This window comes from Leuresthes tenuis, unplaced genomic scaffold (assembly GCF_036924035.1).
Source record: "Leuresthes tenuis unplaced genomic scaffold, fLeuTen1.0.hap1 SCAF_11, whole genome shotgun sequence".
NCBI lineage: Eukaryota > Metazoa > Chordata > Actinopteri > Atheriniformes > Atherinopsidae > Leuresthes > Leuresthes tenuis.
This window is the reverse complement of record NW_027325365.1, coordinates 5,214,665-5,233,959: the sequence shown is the minus strand read 5'-3', so window position 1 is coordinate 5,233,959 and position 19,295 is coordinate 5,214,665. Positions and strand designations below refer to the sequence as shown.

At 41.7% G+C, this 19,295-nt stretch overlaps 1 protein-coding gene across 2 annotated transcripts in view; it reads right to left on the bottom strand.

Moving 5' to 3' along the window:
- ankrd50 (ankyrin repeat domain 50) overlaps positions 1 to 13,358 on the bottom strand; it is a 36,232-nt gene extending 22,874 nt beyond the window's left edge. The window contains exons 1-2 of one of the 2 annotated variants that reach the window (XM_072395190.1): positions 13,122 to 13,358; positions 10,855 to 11,995 (exon numbers count right to left, since the gene is read on the bottom strand). In XM_072395190.1, coding sequence (XP_072251291.1) covers positions 10,855 to 11,360 — 506 coding nt within the window. In that variant the 5' untranslated portion in view covers positions 11,361 to 11,995; positions 13,122 to 13,358. The remainder of the gene's footprint in view (positions 1 to 10,854; positions 11,996 to 13,121) is intronic. The other variant, XM_072395191.1, reaches the window with a different exon arrangement.
- Between the last annotated feature and the right edge of the window lie 5,937 nt (positions 13,359 to 19,295).

Below are 19,295 nucleotides of genomic sequence, written 5' to 3'. Positions count from 1 at the left end.
GAAAGAAAACCCCCATTAAGGTCTTTTAACCTTCTCACTGCACAACGTTGCTTGGCCTTTCAGCAACACAGCAAATCACTTTTTCTTATGGCTGCAGCCCACAGAGAACCTGCAGCTCCATCTGGGAGTCCTGCCAAAAGGAATGTCCATCCACAGGGGTGACAGTGTGTGAGTGTGTGAATAGTTGTGTCTGAGGCCATGTTGCCTACTGAGACAATCAAATCCACAGTGACAGCAAGTGGGTAAAACAAAGAGCCATTCTTCTCTTACAATTTAGCTACTTTCAGGCTGTCAAAGAGTCAAAAGACAAGGATTGCAGACAAAGAAAACTCAGCAGGGTATGGTAGATGGAGGCAAAATAAGCTCTGGAAAAGCGGATTTAGTTTGCCCGACAAACCTGCTGCATACCTGGGCCAGAAAACTAAAAGTAGCTCATCCACAGACACAGTGGTCCTGGACGTTTGCACCAGCCTCAACATATGCCCAAGTTAATGCCAATTGCCATTTAGGACAGAAAAATGGGGGAAGGGGGACTTTAAATGCATCTAATACACTCACCATCTGTCATGTTGTGTTGAGGACGGCCGTCACTGAAACCACAATGAGCAAAGTGGAGCTTTCTTTGTGATGTTCTGTCTGGGCTGACCAGGCAGCACAGAGCCAGAGTCTTACAAATGTGCACAGCTCATTTTATAGAGCGGCAACAGGGCCTGAAATCCATGCTACATAACCAGACAAACGTGCACTCGCACACAAAAACTTTAACAAGGATACAGCATCGACGTTGCTATAGTGATAAAGGAATGGTCAGCAGGTGGGTGGAGCTCCAAGCTTTGGGCAGAAAGCAACACACACTGATGTTGACAAAGCTTTCCTCCATAATCAGTAAGAACAAGAAAAGAAAATGTCATCAGAAGGGCCTCCATCTCTTCATTTAGCGTTAAATCAATTTAAACGAAGCTTGCTCAGCATCTTTGCAGAGTCAGCAGAGCCACAGAAGTGAACGACAGCAGCTGAGTCACCCACTGGCTCACCCAAACCGAGAGAGACGACTATCTCGCAGGTCGCTTCCTCCCACTTCACAGTGCCATTCTTACATTATGCATTACGTTATTGCAATCATACCGCTCAAAGTAATCACAGTGATGAGAAGACAGCAGGAGAGACTCGTGCTGGGAGCAAAAGCTCTGAACAGCCCGGCTCAGACACTTCTGCTGGATTCTTCTCATTTCATCGAGAAGAATTCAGGGGCTTTATTGGAGTTTTTCCAATAAGTACTTGCCTTCAACAAAGATTGTTTTTAAGCTTTTTACAAATAAAAGGGTTTGATGCAAAGTGGTTACACGGGGACAGAAGTGCAGTTACATAATCTGCCGTCTGGCATATTTACATTCATTTGTGCTCAGAGCCTTTCATTACGCCGATAATCCACTGAAGATGTCAAGCTCGTCGAGGCAAATTAGTCCCATTTCAAATACAACAAAAGTGCCAATATAATCATTAATTCAAGCCAAACGAGTGGAGATTTGGGTCCTTATTAAACTCAACCAACTGCATTGTGTTCAAACACAAATGAGCATAAGACGTGTCATTTTTCTGACAACGCTTTGGCGTCATAGCGACAAAGATGTCAGTATTGATCTCTTCATTTGTCAAACGCTTTATTACTTCATGTACTGACAGAATTATGAGGTTACCATTTATTGTTTTGAGAGAAATATCAAACGTCAAGCTGCTGCGACACTTCACACAAACTTCGTCTATTCTTCTTTTAACATCTGCTTTTTAAAATTCAGAGAGGGCGAATAAATCACTTGAGATTGTAAAATATAATAAATTCAAAATCTAAAACTGTCAAGAGAGCACAAACTAACTGAGCAATTTAAGGTTTGTTGCAGGCGCAAAGCTGTTGTAACGGGACGTTGCTGGCGCCACAAACCTTTCATCATAAAAGCAGAAATTAGGATATTGCTCACTGGTCCATATCAACTTGATCAATGAGGAGTTGTCCGATTTTATGAAATTTCAGATGAGATGTTGCATAACATCCCGATGCAATCGAAGAGTTTTGGGCATGACTAAAACCTGGAGTGATGGTCTACATCAGGATAGGGATGTCACGATGACAGATTTTCTTGATACGATTATTGTCAGAGAAATAATCACGATATTACGATTATTTTTGCATTAATTAACGTCACACCATGAATGAGTAAAATCAGATTAACACTCCTTATAGGTCTTATTCTAACTTATTTCCCTCTTTGGATGCTCTCGTAACAAAATAATATAACAAATATGTAAAGTTCTTACACAGGCATTGCCTGCGACACTGAAACTGTTTGACGACTCACTATGAGACATGTTCGGCTTTACGTAACGTTACGTAAATGCGGCTTAACTTGTCCCGTTGCACTGTATTCCGAATCGGTGTTTCACACTATTAATGGCAAATGACAAAATGACAAAGTATTTTCTACCAATTCATTGTTATGTTAGGTAAACATTGACATGACTTAACCCGGTTACTATTTACCTTTACTCTGGAGTACAACGCCGGGTGGTTATCCCGCAGGTGGCAAAACATCTTTGACGTATTGCCCGATTTCACGGCAACTTTTTTGAGGCGTGTCTTACACATAGGCAGGCCGTCTTCCAAAATTACACCCTGGTAAATTTTTTGGTAGCCCAAAAAATCCCACACGGCTGACTTTAAGCGTTTTTTCGGAGGGAATAACTCTTCCTCTTCCATGCTTTACCTCCTGTGGGACTGAAACTCAGTCTGCAACTGCACGGACAACAAAGCAACACAAGCGGTGACACGCCGTTGTTGTGTAACTTTGTTTTCGTTCCGGGCGAGTTGCGCTGATGTACCAATATGGTTCCAGCATAATCTTTTCTGGAAATTGACGGTATTTAGGAAACATAACGATTAAGTAATCGTAAAGTTTAATATCAATTAATCGTGAAAACGGGTAATCGTGACATCCCTACATCAGGGTACATCTGAGAGCCTGACCTTTTATGAAGTAAAGCAGGCAAACTTCTTGCCTAATACATAAAAACATCTCGTGAAGATCCCACCCATAACAATGCCAGGTCCTTCTCCCAACTGGATTTCAGAGAGTTTACTGATACAGAGCTGATTAGAAATCATAAAAATAAGATACACATATCTTATTCACACACATTTTCATTTGTAAGATGTCAGTGCACTTAAATAGTTGGAAAGAGTCGTGTAACAGAGGCCATAATATATTAGCACACTGGCATTAGCATCACCATAATACCAAAGAGCAGCCTTACAAAGCCATTAGTGTAGCATTAGATGTCTGTATCCACTTACGGCTACTTTGAAAATATAATTTACTTGGAAGAGCGTTCATAACAACTATATTTTAAGCTGTTAATCCATAACGGACCATATCCAAAGGATTTAAATTAAATAATGACTCCATTTCACATACACTGATTAAGCCTAGTCCAGGAGGAGATATACAATTAATTTATCTTTAAATCATTTTAAAATGCAGGTTTGCAATAAGTAAACTGTGGTTATTGGGATTAACTTTTATACTTGTACAGCAAACTGCCATAATGTATAAAGTACTGTATATCGAACACTACAGCTAGGTTTGGGCAACAAAAACACATCAAGTACTGGCTGACATACTGGACTTTCTTTACTTACCTCGTTTAAATCAATAATAATCACAGACAGTATTATTTATTAAGCCCTGGCACATCTGTCATTTAAGTAGGACTCGCATCATTACAGCATCAGCATTAACAAGAAATGTCAAAGATTTCTAACCCCATTTGAAAATGAGGCATGTTTCACTTCAGTCAGGATTCTAAAACAGATGCCTTCCACAGATCACTTCCTGCCATGACAAAATGTCAGCTAGTCCTAAAAAAAAGGCAGAATCATAAATGATCCTAGAAGGATTTTATCTTAAATGCTTGCTTTTGTTGATTTTTAATCTCCTGCCGACTGCTTGGTTCACAAATGCAACCATTTCTTTTCTTGCCTTTAGGGCTTGTTCCAAAATCAGGCATCTCTGACGGCCACAGAGAGACTAATTTGAGTCATTATCTGATGACTGGGGTCTTATGATGTTTGTTATTCAAAAGATGGTCACGGGATGTCACATTCAGTGACCACATAGTTTTTCAGTCAAAGTGTGTGTCGTCCTTCTGAAATCTGAGTACAAATCTCTCCAGAAATGGTCTTTTCAGCTAACTTATCACATGTCATATTCCAATTTAATTACTAAAAGCGGACAAATTCATATTAAAATGTGATCTCTCATTTCACATTGTATCCGTTTACCTCTATAATGGTGCCTATTAATGATTTGCCAAGGTGTACGCACTCTGAATGCAACACATACCTCAACTATCCCACATCCCCCAAAGCTTTTCCAACCCCAGACGAGGTGTGCATTCCTGACTAGCTATCCAATACTGTCAAAGGAATCTGAAATTTCATCCCTCTCAACCTCTCTCTCTTGTCCCCCATCCAAAAATCTGCACCAGTTCTCATCACACACAGATGCACATGTCTGTGTCCAAATGTGCTTCAGTCTCTACAAAAATACACTTTGGAGAGGATTTCAACCGACAGGAAAACTTCAACGCTGTCCAGCATGAAGCAAGATGAGATTCTGTATGCAGCTTTACCTCTAATCAGCAGCTTTTCTGTAACAAAGGCCAGCAGTGTGAACTCTCTGGCACAACAGATGAACACGCTGCTGCTGAAGCTTTCAGCCAATTATCTGAAAACAATCTTAAAATTTGATCAAATCTGCTGAAGTAACATTCTCAGCCACGCGCAGTGAGTATTCTGGTTGTACTTAAACAACATTTTCAGCCAGGCTTGTTATTTTTGCATTGCTGTTATGCTCCTCAGCTTTCTGAAAGGTTTAAAGTTGATGGTGCTCAGCTAGAAAAATCTGATGACATATTTACGTCCACAAAACAGGATTTAGCAGTATTTGAGTCCAAATGTGATCACAGCTGTGTGGTAGTTTGCTTACGCTGCCAGCCTACTATCAATCACACAGGACCCAAACGCACCCATCCAACCCTGATGAGGGAGGGGAGCTTTCATTTTTTGACTTTTAAGCTCATTTACAATAATGATGCCTTTGTAAACATTTGCGGTTCTGCCTTTTCAAGACGTTACGCTTTGTTGCTTTCTTTTGTTTTACTTTATTGTAAACCGAGTATTTCTGGGTTGTGGGCTGTAACTTTAGATTCCACACATTAGGCACCGTTTTCACCATTGTTTAAAATTCTGTAGACAAAAGATTAAAAAATAAAATAAGAATGAAGCTAAAGCGTCCCCCCTCGCTGCAGTTCCACATACTGTGGTGTTACACGAGGTTACGAGCAGGAAACACTGTTATGTGAATGAGATTTATACCCACATAAGCAGATGTAAAGACATACCCACAAATACACCTTAAAAAGGTAAAAATGCGCACACACAGAGCTGATGGTGTGGAGACAGATGCTGGCATCAGATCGCTGAGTCATCGTTGCAGCCGCACCAGTGCTGCCGTTTCCCCTCATCTGCTCAATTGGAGCTGATGCGTCACACTGGGAGCTGCTTTTTTTGTTTCTGAAATGTGGCCCTAATCTGCAGCATGTTTTCCACAGCAGTGCGCCACATGAAAGCCAAGGAGCTGCTTTCATTTAACGTCCCTTAACCCCAATAAGAGGACCGCCCAACGTGCATCAGTCAAAAAGTCAAGAGAAAGAAAAGAAATACACAACGCTCCAACTCATAAACTGTCAATGATGATTTTACTAAAGACTGGGACAAATCCCAGTCTGGACTCACTACTTAACTGAATTAACAACAGTTGTTAGAAACAATATAAAGTTTTATAAAGAAATGTTTGATGCAGAGGCCAAAAAAAAAAAATCTACATCTAACCGTCTTTAATCAATTTCCTCCTTCACAGAAACGCTGAGAGGAATAAAACATTGCCATGAAAGGTCAAATCCTCTTCGTAAATGTAAGCCATGATCATTCATCATTTCCAAAATCTGTGTCCTTTAAAGAGAAATAGCAGCAAATACAAACTAAACTCGTGCTCGGTGGAGAACAGCTCAACAACAAAACCCCGCGAACACACACCTATCCCAAAAAAATAGTTTTGTCCCATCAGCAACAAAAAACTGTCGGCTTCAGTGCGACTGGGTTAATTCCACCCATTTGAAGCCAGCTCTTTTGTCCTGATGGGAGAAAAGAAGGCATGTTGGGTGACAGGAGGCCGGTTAGCTGTTTAAAGCACAAACTGACTCCAAGTGGAGTCAAAACATGGCAGTGGCCTTGAATAATGTGAAGACAGACACATGCATGGAGCCTCGTTTAGCAGCAAAAGCCTTGATGATACACATGGATGGCAATGAATGTGAAGGAAGTCATCGCTTCAAAAGTATCGAGTTTATGGTCTGAACGAGACATCAGCTGGTACTGTTCGACAAGCAGAAGAAAGACAAAACTGGACTATATCAGGAGAACTGAGCCTCATGTGTCCAGCTCATGCTTCACATTACATGTGGAACACATGAAATGAAAATGCCTGACAATCAGGGGCAGGGGCTGACAATCAGTTTCAAAATTAAGCAAAAGGACTCGTTTTCTGTTTCGTTAAAATTAACTCAACGACACATTCCTCCTGTAATAGAATCAGTGTTTGGTGTAGGACAAATGAATGCACACTGTGGGCATTTCAATGGCTTTTTTTGTCCAAAATACAATCAAAATGTGTTTGAAAAGTTTACACTAAATCATGACAAAGACAGATTTCACCAGCTAATAACCAGGGCTACGTGTCCCAAAATAGGAAATGCATGAAGAGAACTAACAGCAATAATAATAAAAATAACTCCTGTCTGAGAACCTGACTGCAGCCTCTGAATGAGCACCCCGGCAGTGACTGACATCAGCGTTTCAACCCACCACAATTCTGAACTCCCAGCAGTCACATTATGGACGAGTGCATGGTTTTGTGTGTCCACAAACTGATCGGGACCTGTTCTAGCTTTGTAGTCAGTTGTGTTAACCACGCAATACACGGGCATTTAATTAGTCTAAAGTACACTGTGGAGGTGAGTACAAGTTCAAATTCTGCAAAGTCTCTCCTAAAAACAAGCATCTATGCTAGTCCCCTGCTTCTCTGCTACTTCTAGTCTGCTATGTTGCTTTTCTGAATGGACATGGGTACAGGCGCACACGTGACTGGCATGCTCAGTCTGCATGGTTACAGATATTTTGGCTGCAAGGAGTCAGCCACAGATGGACCTGCTGGACTCTTGCAGAGTTATGATGATAACGGAATTCATATCGCACTAACCCTGACCCACGGCTGAGGAAACGGTGAATTAGCTTTAACCGCTGGGCACAAAACAGAAGGCAATCTGCTCTTATATGATGGCCTTCCTCAGTCTGTGATCCGTTAACAGAAGAATCCTGACAAGTGCAGCATTAAATATTTAGAGGCACTGACCACTGCTATTAGCTGAAGAGCCCATACAGCAGGAACAAACTCATTTGAAAAACCTCTGAATTTTGGTCATGCTGCTTCTGTCTGTAACAGTTTTTTTTTCTTTTACAAGCAAGACATTAATTAAGACCGTGTCATTCATATAAGTATGTTGTGGTGTTGTAGCAGATAAGCAGCTCTTCTGTAAAGCCAGGCACATGTTTGCATCTTCTCCTCTAACTGACCGCGCAGTCAGCCGCTGAAACAACTACAACTTTCCAGAAAAACCACAGCTTCTGTCCATTGAAGAGAATCACCAGATCTCCAACCAGCACAACTCCTCATTTCTGAGTTAAAGCAGCTAAAATCAAAGCTCTGCTGTCGTCTGTGGTGATGGTGTCCAACAGCGTTATGACAGCTGATTAACATGATGTTTTGGCGGGCCGTGTTTCAGACTTGTGTAGAAGTGTTCAGCTGCTCCCATCCTGACTGGCATGTTTTTGACAACCACAGAACACTGACATGAACTGTTCTGACAACGGAAGATTTTGTGCTAAGCAAACTCTCGCCCTGTGCATTAAACCTCACCTGCTGTACTGTCCAAGTTTGCTGGAGCAGCACATGTCACGCATGGTTTTCTCATTCACTGCTGTAGGTATATGCGAAGGAAACTGTGAGGAGCAACAATGTAAAAAAAAAAAAAAACACCCACAGAATGCTTTGGATGAGGCCACAGAGCTTCATTTGATTGGATTTCTAACAGAAAACATTAGGCTAAATGAAATAGTTTGCCACTTTGTATTTGATTTAAATACATGAAGCTAATTTCATTATTTATCATCTATTTTCTTCTTCTATGACACCACCATCTCAACTGAATAATTTCAGGAACTTCCAGGAACTACTCCGTTTATCCAATTAATCATCAGTAGAGTTCACAGGAAAATGTACTTTTCACTTCTGTATTTGGGATGTTTACCTTGCAGATTTAAATCCAGAACACGTGATAAGTCGACAACAACAAGATGTGCAGAGGTACAGACCGAACAGTTCATAATTAGCCTTACTTCGATGCCATCACTCCACCTACGAGTACTTTTGTTCCTTACTGCTACTACACTCTTCCTCTGGTACAGCTGCTCCCGTTTACTTAAAACGGACAGCAATAAAACACATAAGCACTGAAAACACAATAAAATGTGGGCACGATTCTGTTCGAGCACATCAAAAGCAGAAGGGGAATGTTGAGGAATTTGAAGATTGCAAAACTCTGGTTTTAAATGAACAAAGTCTAGCGGTGTGCGATGGCGAAAGTTTGGACGAAAGGGACGTTGAGTGGACTTAAACTCATGTATGAAACAGTTTCAATGTATTAACACATGCGTGGCGATTACGACCAACAAACAGACTTGTTTGTCTTTGACTAGGCAAAAGAATTTGGCAGGGCCCCTTGCGCTCACTCACTAGCTAATGTTTAAAATCACAGCTGGAAGGGGGTTCCATGAGGGAGGGTCAGAAATCTGTGTTAAACAAGACCCTCTACTACATGAAACTCGTAGAACTAGAAGTGTAAAAAGAATGTGTGCACCACGCTGTGATCCTTTTATTCCTGATGGAAATTAGTGGTCATAATGCTGAAAGTTTTACGCTTTTGCATGTCCTGCTCTGCTTTTATTCTTTTTTTTTTTTAAATCTCACTGCCAGATATAAAGTACTATCTTGGCTTCCTGAAACCAGATAGCATCTGGAACAGCGAGGGAGCTGTTTGTGTAAAACAGTGCCTGGGAAGCTTTTACACCTGAAATGGCAATAAGGCATTCACTCAAGTGTTCATTTGGCTGACAAACAAAAGAGGCGGTGATAATAAGATTTAAGGCCTGGGGTCTCGAGTGTGACAGAATATTTGCTGGATGAGGCGGGGCTGTGTCTGCGAAAGAGCCTGGACGTCCAGCGTGACACAAAGCAGAGCGGGAGTGAGTGGCCTGTCGCTGCTGGGTTCATTCTGTTTATGTCCCAACAATAACCTGCCTTTCATCTAAACGGGTCAAACCGAAGTCAGAGCCATCGCTACAGACCACATGATTACGAGCAGATGACAAGAGCACCAACATCCTGAGTGGGTGTGTTAGAAAATGTGAGATGAGCGGTTGACTCTGGTGAGCTTTTAAAAAATGATTTACCTCACCGAACATTTGACCTGCTTACCCCCCCCCACCTCCCGTGTGTGATGTTGAGATGGTGCAATAAGTGTCACCAGATGGCCAGACAAGAAGCGTGAGTGTGTGTGTGTGTGTTCAGTGCTTCGTTCCAGCCTGTTACACAGACAGCCTGACCTGTACTGTGTAGACAAGTCGTCCAAGTCACCCACACACACACACACACACACGCACGCACGCACGTGCGCGCGCTCACGTGCAACTCGTTTTAAAGCCTCTGCCTACAATAAACAGCCCATCTTGATCACGTTACATGCCCAGGCAGGGTGCTGGAAGCCCACAAACCTACTGTACTTCGGCTGAACATGTGCACTTCATCTTTCTGTAGCACAGGTCACTCAGGCCTGTGAGTCAGTCACAGTTCAAAGCTCCTTCGTCATGAGCGTCCGGCCACCTGAGCTCGGCTGCAACTTAGAAAATATCTGGGGTTTGTTGAATGACAAGTCGAGCAGGGACAGTCCCACCCATCGTGCCACAGCAGGGGGGAAAACCAACAAAACCATGACATCAAATAAGAGGAGAGGCTACTGAGGTGGAGCTTTGGGATGTGTGCAAGCAGGGGGAAAAAAATGGGGGAAGGGTGCATAAGGGTCAGGAGGTGGAGAGGGGGAGGGACTGGCTTTGCATTTTACATTTCTAGGCAAAGCAAATTCCTAGATTTCCATCACCACCTGGAACTACAGGACTGACGTAAAAAAAGGCAAAAGATTCAACAAATAATCCTCTAAAGCCGGCGGGGTTTCTTTTGTTTGATTTGTTTTTAAATTTCCAAGGAACGAAATGCTCAGTGATTCTGTGAAGGGCTGCAACAAGCAATAGTTCCTATAAGACTTATCATTACAAGTCCATTTCTTCTGTTTGGCCCACTCCAATATTCGATATTTGATTAATAACCACATAAAAACTGGGTCCAAAGCTGATCCTCAGATTGAAGAAGCTGAAAGCAAATGTTTGCTTGACAACTTATTAAAAACCAGTTTGACATCCTGACTACGCAAATTAGCAATCATCTACTTTCTAGAGGTGTGCTAATTAACTGGCAAAAGCATCTGACTGTAGTCACATTTAAAGCACGTCGAGCTCTAAGAGGAGGAGAGGAAGATGCTTATATTCATGTCTATCTGTGAGTGAGTTCTTACCTCTTGAAAGCCTCCGTGGGGTTCCTCTCGCACTCTCCAGGCTGCAAAGTGCTCTGAACAGCTGGATCGCGCACCTTCTCCTCATAACCCGCCAAGAGCCCGCTACGGCAAATCTGAGCCACAAGACCTCGGATGAAACCGCCAACGCACAGGGTGTCCGAGTCATCTGCCCGACAAAAGTGAAAAGCCAGGCTCTGCTGGTGTAGAGCACGGTGGGTTCCCTGGCCTGACGTGGGCCATAACAGCTCCGTGCACAGTGCAGTTTTCCCGCTTCCAGGGCCTCCCACCAACAACACACCCCAGGAGCTACCGGATTTTGCAGATCCTGCTGTGAGGCTGCTGGGGATGGACGCACCCCCACCAGGCACCTGTGGGGGCTGCTTACTGGGATTGCTCGTCACTCCACCGAGGCTGTTGGTTTTCTCCTGGAGGCAATGCTGGATCTTGTGGAAGACCCACTCCCGACAATAAAAGCGCTTCCCCTGCAGCAAACTGGTTTGGGCCATTTCTGAACTCGTGCTGCTGTTCCACCAATCCTCTTCATAGGGGTCTTTTCATTCTACCCCAAACATTTCCAACTCCAACAGACGCTGGCTGTAAATTTGAACATCCATTTTGTCAGCTGCAGATGCACCTCTCGGTGAACTGGGTGGGGGTTTAGGCGTCCCTGGTACCGATGTTAAAAAGAAGCCAGAGAGGATGCAATTTTGAGTGAAAGTTTAAAAAAAATAAAAAGAATGCAGATTTGCTGCAGATAGCAGGAAAATCAGCTAAGATATAGTGTGTTACAGAATATCTAGGTCAAAATAAAAAAAAGATCAAAATTGAGGCTCAAATCATAGATTTTCCACCAGCTTTTTCCACAGTTTTCCCACTGGTTGAACTGAGTGCTCCTTGTTATTATGCATGTGTTGCCTTAGCATGGTGCTGGGCATGGCAGGGCACCTGGCTCTTGAGTGCATCCACTGGCAAACTCAAGCCACCACCACTTGATACAATTAGCCATCGGAGTTCCTGATATATTTCCACTGATGCATTTCAGATGCTGCCGACCAAAAGCGTGTTTCCATTACATTAACATGGGAGAGCCTGCCAGTGCAGAGTCACTTTCTCCAATAACATACTAAGCCTGGCTCCTTCCCTGAAAAACAGAGAGAACAGTGACCAAATAAGCACAAGAATCAAAAACTTGGGACAATGAAATTCACGAATAAACTTCTTAACTAGTCGAGTATGTGTCTGGAAACGTCATTTTCTGTCTTTGAGCCGGAAGACATGCATCTCAAAACAAATCTCAACATCAGCAGCAACAGTTTGACCCTCTTTGCTCTCATGCACATCACCATTGGAAATATTTTCCCGCCTACAAATAAAGTGTAGACTCCTTGTGGAGCTACAAAAAGGTGTGCTGGTTTTTAGCGCTTTCATCCTCCACAACCCACATCACATCATGCCTGCATGCATGCCCTGCAACTAAATTCTTGGCAGGGGTTCGTCCAGTTTCTCTAGTCTATCCACTGATCCCCTCTTCCTTCCTATGTGGCTTCAAATCCCAAACAGTCCACATCCGTCCTGAGCAGTGGGGGGAGAATGAGGTAGAGGGTCCAAATGGGAGGACTGAATAGGTTGGTGTTAAGTGCACTGATGGCAGATCTTTGAGAGCATAAAATTAGACCTCATACTGATCACATCTTTGTTGTTTTTTTGGTTTTATTCAACTGAGCAGTTCACCAGTACAGCACATTTGAAATTTTCGCCTGCCTCCCCAGGCAAGAAAACACACATAAACACACCCAGACACACGCACAGCCTTGCTGTTACTTTGTAACGCTGCCAAGCAGCAAGGTTTTACACGGGCTGGGATACATTCCCACCTTTCGGTTTCTCCAGTGCGCTCCCTGCCTCCGACACAACACAAAGCTCTCAACATTAAATGTTCAGCATGTTTCAAAGCAAGAGGCGACCGAAAATGACATTTATGAGAGCAAACGATACGAATCTACTTCAGCTGACTGAAAAAGGTAGCACAAGTCTTTTGTATGACCAGGCAAACCTCACCCATTTCGGATGGGATACGATTTACACCTATTTGGGTTTTTAGATTGGCTAACAACTGAACGCTGGAGGAGAAAAGAAGAAAATAAACGACTAATTTAGCTCGTCCTGTTATTGCAGTCCACCACAACTGTTCCCTCAACTTCAATTTCGCCAATATTTTCGCCACAGTTTCTACCGTCTCTAACAGCCTTCAACGATTTTCCTCTCACCTCTTACCGATTCCTTTTGCTGTTTTGGGGGGTTTTGGCTTTGTCCGCTGGCCACCGTTTCTGTCCACGTTAAAACCAAGCCTTCACACAAACCTTTCGTTCCTTTCTCCCGGTACAATTCAAAACCCCATTTTGTTCAACAGAGCAACGCTCATTTCTTTTCTTTGAATCGGTCTTTTCTGTCGTTGTCGGCTCCTCCTGCTGCCCGACAGAGCTCAACAGAGAGCCGACTGACTCTCCGCCTACAAACACTCTACATTTGTCCCTACTGCATGCAGAACACACGCCAACGAGCGGCGCAAGGCATTGTGGGACCTGGAGTTTTAACTTCTCGTCACCATTAGTTTGAACAGGTGGTACATTTGGCGCACCAAAAATGTATCAACAGTGATGAATTATTCATTATGTTCATGTAGAATAATTATTTGACTATTAGAATGTTGTATGATTACACATTTTGATAAAATTAACTGCTTTACATCCCGCAAGATGAGCAATATCTTACAAAAAAGTGCAGTCAGCATTAACTAGTTCTTCTCATTCACTGAACATTAACTCTGTTTTTCTTTTTTTTTTCTTTAGTTTTAAGTAGTCTTGAACAATAGTTGAATAGTAGACATACAGAGGGTCTTTCTTAAATCACTGAGTCATATTAAAAGGCACCCAATGGAAGAGATGAGTTGTGTCTACACCTAACATATAGCTTAGCAAAGACAAATATTAAGTATTTGATCTTCAGGGACTTTGTTGATGGAAGCCCATTGTAAAGACATATCATTTGTTCCCAGTTCTTCAGATAAATCTATAAAAGAGAACACTGTTTCACAGATAAAAATAGCATTTTTGCTATGATTCCCAAAGAGCTATTACCTGAAAAAGTTGTCAAAACTCAGCATGATGTGCAGTGTGTTCAGAGGAAAAAAGTTTAAGGAAACTGGACGTGATGTGACAAAAGAAGAAGTTCCAGACCTAAAAATATCTACAGCATATAATCAGTATGTGAAAGTGATGTCTTTAAGAAAGAGGAAAAACAACTCAATAAAATCTGACAACGGACCTGAGAGATTTATCAGCCCCTCAGCTGATCCATCTACTCTTGACTTGAAGCCTTATCTCAACAGCCACTCTTGAGTTATCAAGAAGCTATTCTTAAGGAAGGGAAACAGGAAGAAAAGGCTGAGCTATGCCAAATGACTCAAGAAGTGGACTAAAAATCAGTGGCAACAGGTCTTATGGAGGGATGAATCCTCCCCAGAGCCCGGACCTCAACATTATTGAAGCAGTGTGGGATCATCTGACAGAGAACGGAACAAAAGGCAGCCGGCATCCAAAGAAGAGCTTTGGGATGTCCTTCAAGAAGCCTGGAGAACTATTCCTGAAGACTCCTTAAAGAAATGACAGAAAGCTTGTCTCAGAGGGTTCAGGCTGTGTTGGAGAATAAAGGAGCTCAGACATTAACTCTCAAGCTTGTTAGAAGTGTACAAGCAGTTTTTTCTTAGATACTGCATTTCCATTTATAGCTGAGCATGTTTCAACACATCTCTGTGTCTATTAAATGTTATTTTGACAGAATAAAAAGGGATTGCTGACCTTGACATCTCTGCTCTCACATTAGTTTAGTTTGAATTTTCATTAAACTAAAAATGAAATTTTCAGAACTTATTTTATCGGAGAAATTCCCCAAATGGATTTTTAAAAAAATGCTTATTACAACCATTTCTATTTGATGAGACTAAGTATAAGTGTGACTTTGAGAACAACATCCTTATCTAAAATACAAAAGAAATACTGGAGGAAATATACATGAGTTGTCTGCGTAGTTTTGTATTGTTTTTAACAAACCAAAATTTAAGGTTTTCTTTATTCTGTTCCCTACTCAGACCCGGCTTGAGTTTCAATTTGTCATCACATCAAGGTTTTAGGTTCCAGTGCGATAACATCCAATTTCAATGTCTTTTTGGTGTTTAGGACTTTGGAGGGGATTATAGAAGGCACTAATCACTGACCTTTGTGGGTTAATGTGCACGAGATCGCTGGGTTGACACTGATCCTACATAATGTTTTTGACAGTCATTATACTTTTCTGTGTCTCTCCCACTTGAGATTCCTTATTTTTTCTGTGCGCTCACCTTCAAACCGTTAGGTCTACATGTGACAAAATACAAGGTTAGGCATTTACCATACTTTCATATTCTTGCTTTGCAAATGTCACGTAAGCAAGTAAACTACAGTCTTTGCATATTTACTGTACATCTCACATCTATAACCATGGATTGTGACTATACTATGTGAGAGGACAAATGCTCTCCGATGAGACTGGCCTGGAATACCTCCTCACCGTAACCCCCATATATCACAGTGGCAGCAAAATATGCCAGAGGCCAGCTCTAGAGTCAACGTTTGCTTTGGGCTACAGTATAAGCATGCCAGTACAACATGGTAGAAAGTAGAGGGAGAAGAAGAAGAAGAAGAAGAAGAAGACAACCTTGTTTTGTTTTGGTGTAAATTCCTTATTCTAATGTAATGAAAACACATCAGTTCTTGTTCTCATGTAATTCTATAAAACATATAGATGGCCCTAACTGTTACAGACTCGATCTATAATGTGGGACTGAAATTTATCTTCAAACTGACTGAGATGTGATGGAGCACTCAGTATAACCACACCCAGGACTCTTTGGAAAGAAGCCTTAATGGAATGTCATGCTTGAAATAAAGTGGTCTGATTGATTGAAGAGGCTGAAACGTCTTTGGCTCTCGATACAATCCTCTTTCTCCCTTCATCTTATTGTTCTTAACAACCATTTAAAATCCCCCCATAAAGTGAAATCTTTAAACATAGAAATAACTGCCACTGACTTTCAAGTGTCAACTTAAAGCACCAACCCGGATGTGTGACACAAATCCTGATGTGGTGGCTGGATGCTCATGGCTCAGATGTCTGGTTTATTTTTCACTCACACAGGCGTTTCTAAAAGTTATCACATGCACATATCTGCAGCTGCCAGCAGTAAAGTTATGAATGCAGAACATTATTCAGAGCCTTGTGTTTGGTAAGAGATTGGTAATACCATAGCAGACACTCATGTATGCTCAACTCAATCATGGCTTGGTTTTAGAGATATCTTCATCTTAGATGTATCCCTTGATGCATTTTCAATTACAGTATATTAGCCAACTGGAATTGTGTTTGTTTATAGATCCACTGAAAATAATGAGCAAAGTTTTAACAGAAGATAAATACCTTCCCAGGTGGTACCTTTCATGGTTGAGCCATTAGTTGTGATGTTCTTCAAACCGCACAGATGACAAGCCAGATGTTGTAACTGATAGTGAGCAGAAGGTGGGCGTGTGTTTTAGACTTGAGGAGACATTCTTAATTTGAAAGTTTTGACAGAGTTGTGCCCCTATACCAAGCTGATGTACGTATTTGGGGATTAGAAATAAAAGGGAAAAGCATGCTGGGTACTTTCAAAGGCTCCTTTCGTTTCCTACTTTTTCTTTTCTGCCATGACATGATGTTTTTCATAAATAGTGACATTCATCCATGGCACAACACAGGGATTTGTGGTTTGCTGCTTCAACCAAAGAAATTTTAGCTCACGTGACAAATTAATTACTGCAAGGGCGTTGAGGGAAGAGTGTTTTCTCCCCTAAGGAAGGGAGGCACATGAGGCTTTCAGGTTGATGTGCTTTGATCTTTCTGGAAGCTGTTGATCTCACAACTTATTTATCATTCCCTGATGAACTGCCTCAGTGAATGATACTTTGAGCTGCAGCTGCAGTGGGTTGTAATAACTGACAGTGTGTTACTGGCTGATGCTGACGATGCTTTCAGACACAGTTCAGTCTGGTGTCGAGGAAAGATTTAACTTCAGATCTGTTTTTTTTTAGAACATTATGTCACATTTGATTGTTGGAGGGCTGGGTTGGAGGGCAGAAACAGGCAGGTTAGTGTTAAGTGAAAATAAAGCGGGAAAACAATAATATTAAGCAAAAAAAAAAAACAATGTAGAAGTGCAATGAGACTTATTGAGAGAGCAGTTTTAACTGTTGACTCAGTGTGGTTGTGACTCAGCTTCCAATTGGATGTTCAGGAAGATTATAGAACGTAAAAACCTAATTTCCAGAAGCGTTGGAAATGTTATTAAATGAAATAAAAACTTAAACCTGTAATTTTCTTTATGTATATGGGCCTTTATTTAACAGACATGTGCATAAAAATGATTTAAAGTGGCTTCACTGATTTAATTATGCTGCAAAAAAAATGCAAACAAATTTAAAATGAACAAGTTTCAGAGTCTAAGCGCTTGATGCTGGAAACTAGAGCCCTGCGCGGGACTGTTTTCTTCATCCGCTGAATTTCTGACCGCCCGCATCCGCAACGTGTGTGTTACAGTCCCGCCCGCACCCGGAAGACAATTTATGCCCGCACAATAATAGAAATGCATTGATTTTGTGTCTTCTCCCGTCCCGCAGGAGAAAACACGTCATTTTATAGGCTATTAATAAAGAGATGCATGGACAATTGAGAAACTTCTCCAAATATCAGACTTGCCTTGCTTTGTCTTTGTGCTGTAAAGACCTTCTTTGAGCTTCCTTCCCACATCATTTATTGACATCCTGTCGCTGGGCAACATCCCAATCCCGCAGTGTTTTTTTTTTGTTAGCCGCCCGCTCCCGCGAGATTTGAGTTGGGTCCCGTGAGACCCGGCGTGACCTAATCCCAATGCAGCCCTCTACTTGAAACACACCATGGTCATAGTTTGTCAAACCAGTTGTTATTCATAAATGAAACTCTCCTCCTCCCAGAAATGATCCCAACAGCTGTTTGTTAATGCAAGAAATGACAATTTATAATTTGAAAATTATAAAAACTGACTATGAGTGCAAATCATGATGGCATACATCCTCACAGGGTCACAAGGCGACAATGAAAGAGTCAGTTTAGAATCACCAGCTCACTTAACATGCATGCTTGGATAATGGCAGGAAGTGGGAGTACATGACACAGAAAAAACCCCACCCAGGATTCGAACCAGGGATCATCATGCAGCCCTAACCCCACTTAGGAAGTGATTTGTTTCTGTAACATGTTGCTGTATTGACATGTCACCAAGGAATTCAGCTAAATGACCCCCATTAAGGTGAAGGTAGGATTGTAAAATGAATAAGTTTCAGCTGTAGCCATGATAGTTTGAAATTTCCAACACCTAACTAAGTGATGTTCACGCCAAAACCCAACCAGGAGGTGTTTTAGTAAAATGTTTTTTTGTTTTTGTTATTGACTGAACGCAACCAAGAAGTGGAAGTTTGTGTCTCTTGGTTCCTCCTTTGGACGTATTTTTAAAGGAAGCACTTGAGAGGGATATTTACTCCTTTGTGGAAATGCTTTTATGAATTGATCTGATATTAACTGTATTTCCATCCTAGTGGAAGCCCCATGACTGCTTTTAAGGTTATGAACAATCAACCGATTAGTTTTTAAACATAGTTTTACAACTTTGGTTCTCTGTTTCCTAAATATGGAGGACGATTTCTGCTGAAGGACCCACGACACAATGATTTTTAATGCCATATTGTAATGATGATACAATATCAAAGAGAAACAAGACAATCGACATGCCTCAATTTAATTATGGGTCAAACTCTGATAAGGTTCCTGTAAACACACTCGCTCCTGAATTTCTCAAATACATTAGATGTCTCGATTTAAAAAATTATCAATTGTTGTGAGCCATCGGATTTATTGAAGATCAAAATGAGCATTCTATTGAGATAACAACAGTATTGGAAAAGAATGCTACACAATAGTGCTGACGGGAGGAAACAAAAGACTCTCCACACCTACCCGCTGTCTCAGTTTTGCTCTGTCAGTTATGTAACCTCCTGGTTTTATGCAGAGCAGGAAATGTTGAGGTGCCTCCTGTGGGGTGCAGAGAGGAGATAAACAAATCCATATATTGAACTCCGCTCCAGAGTAACTACAAACACTAATCAACCTTACATGGTGGCGTCTGTGCCTGCTCCTCACCATGTAAACAAGAGAAAGACAGACAGAGCTGTTTATGTTTTCAATTTCACCTCCTTCTAAGGGTAACTGTAGAGCTGCAACTATTCTTATTTAATCCATAAATGATGTTCTGCATTAAAGGTTAACAGCCTCAGTTGGTT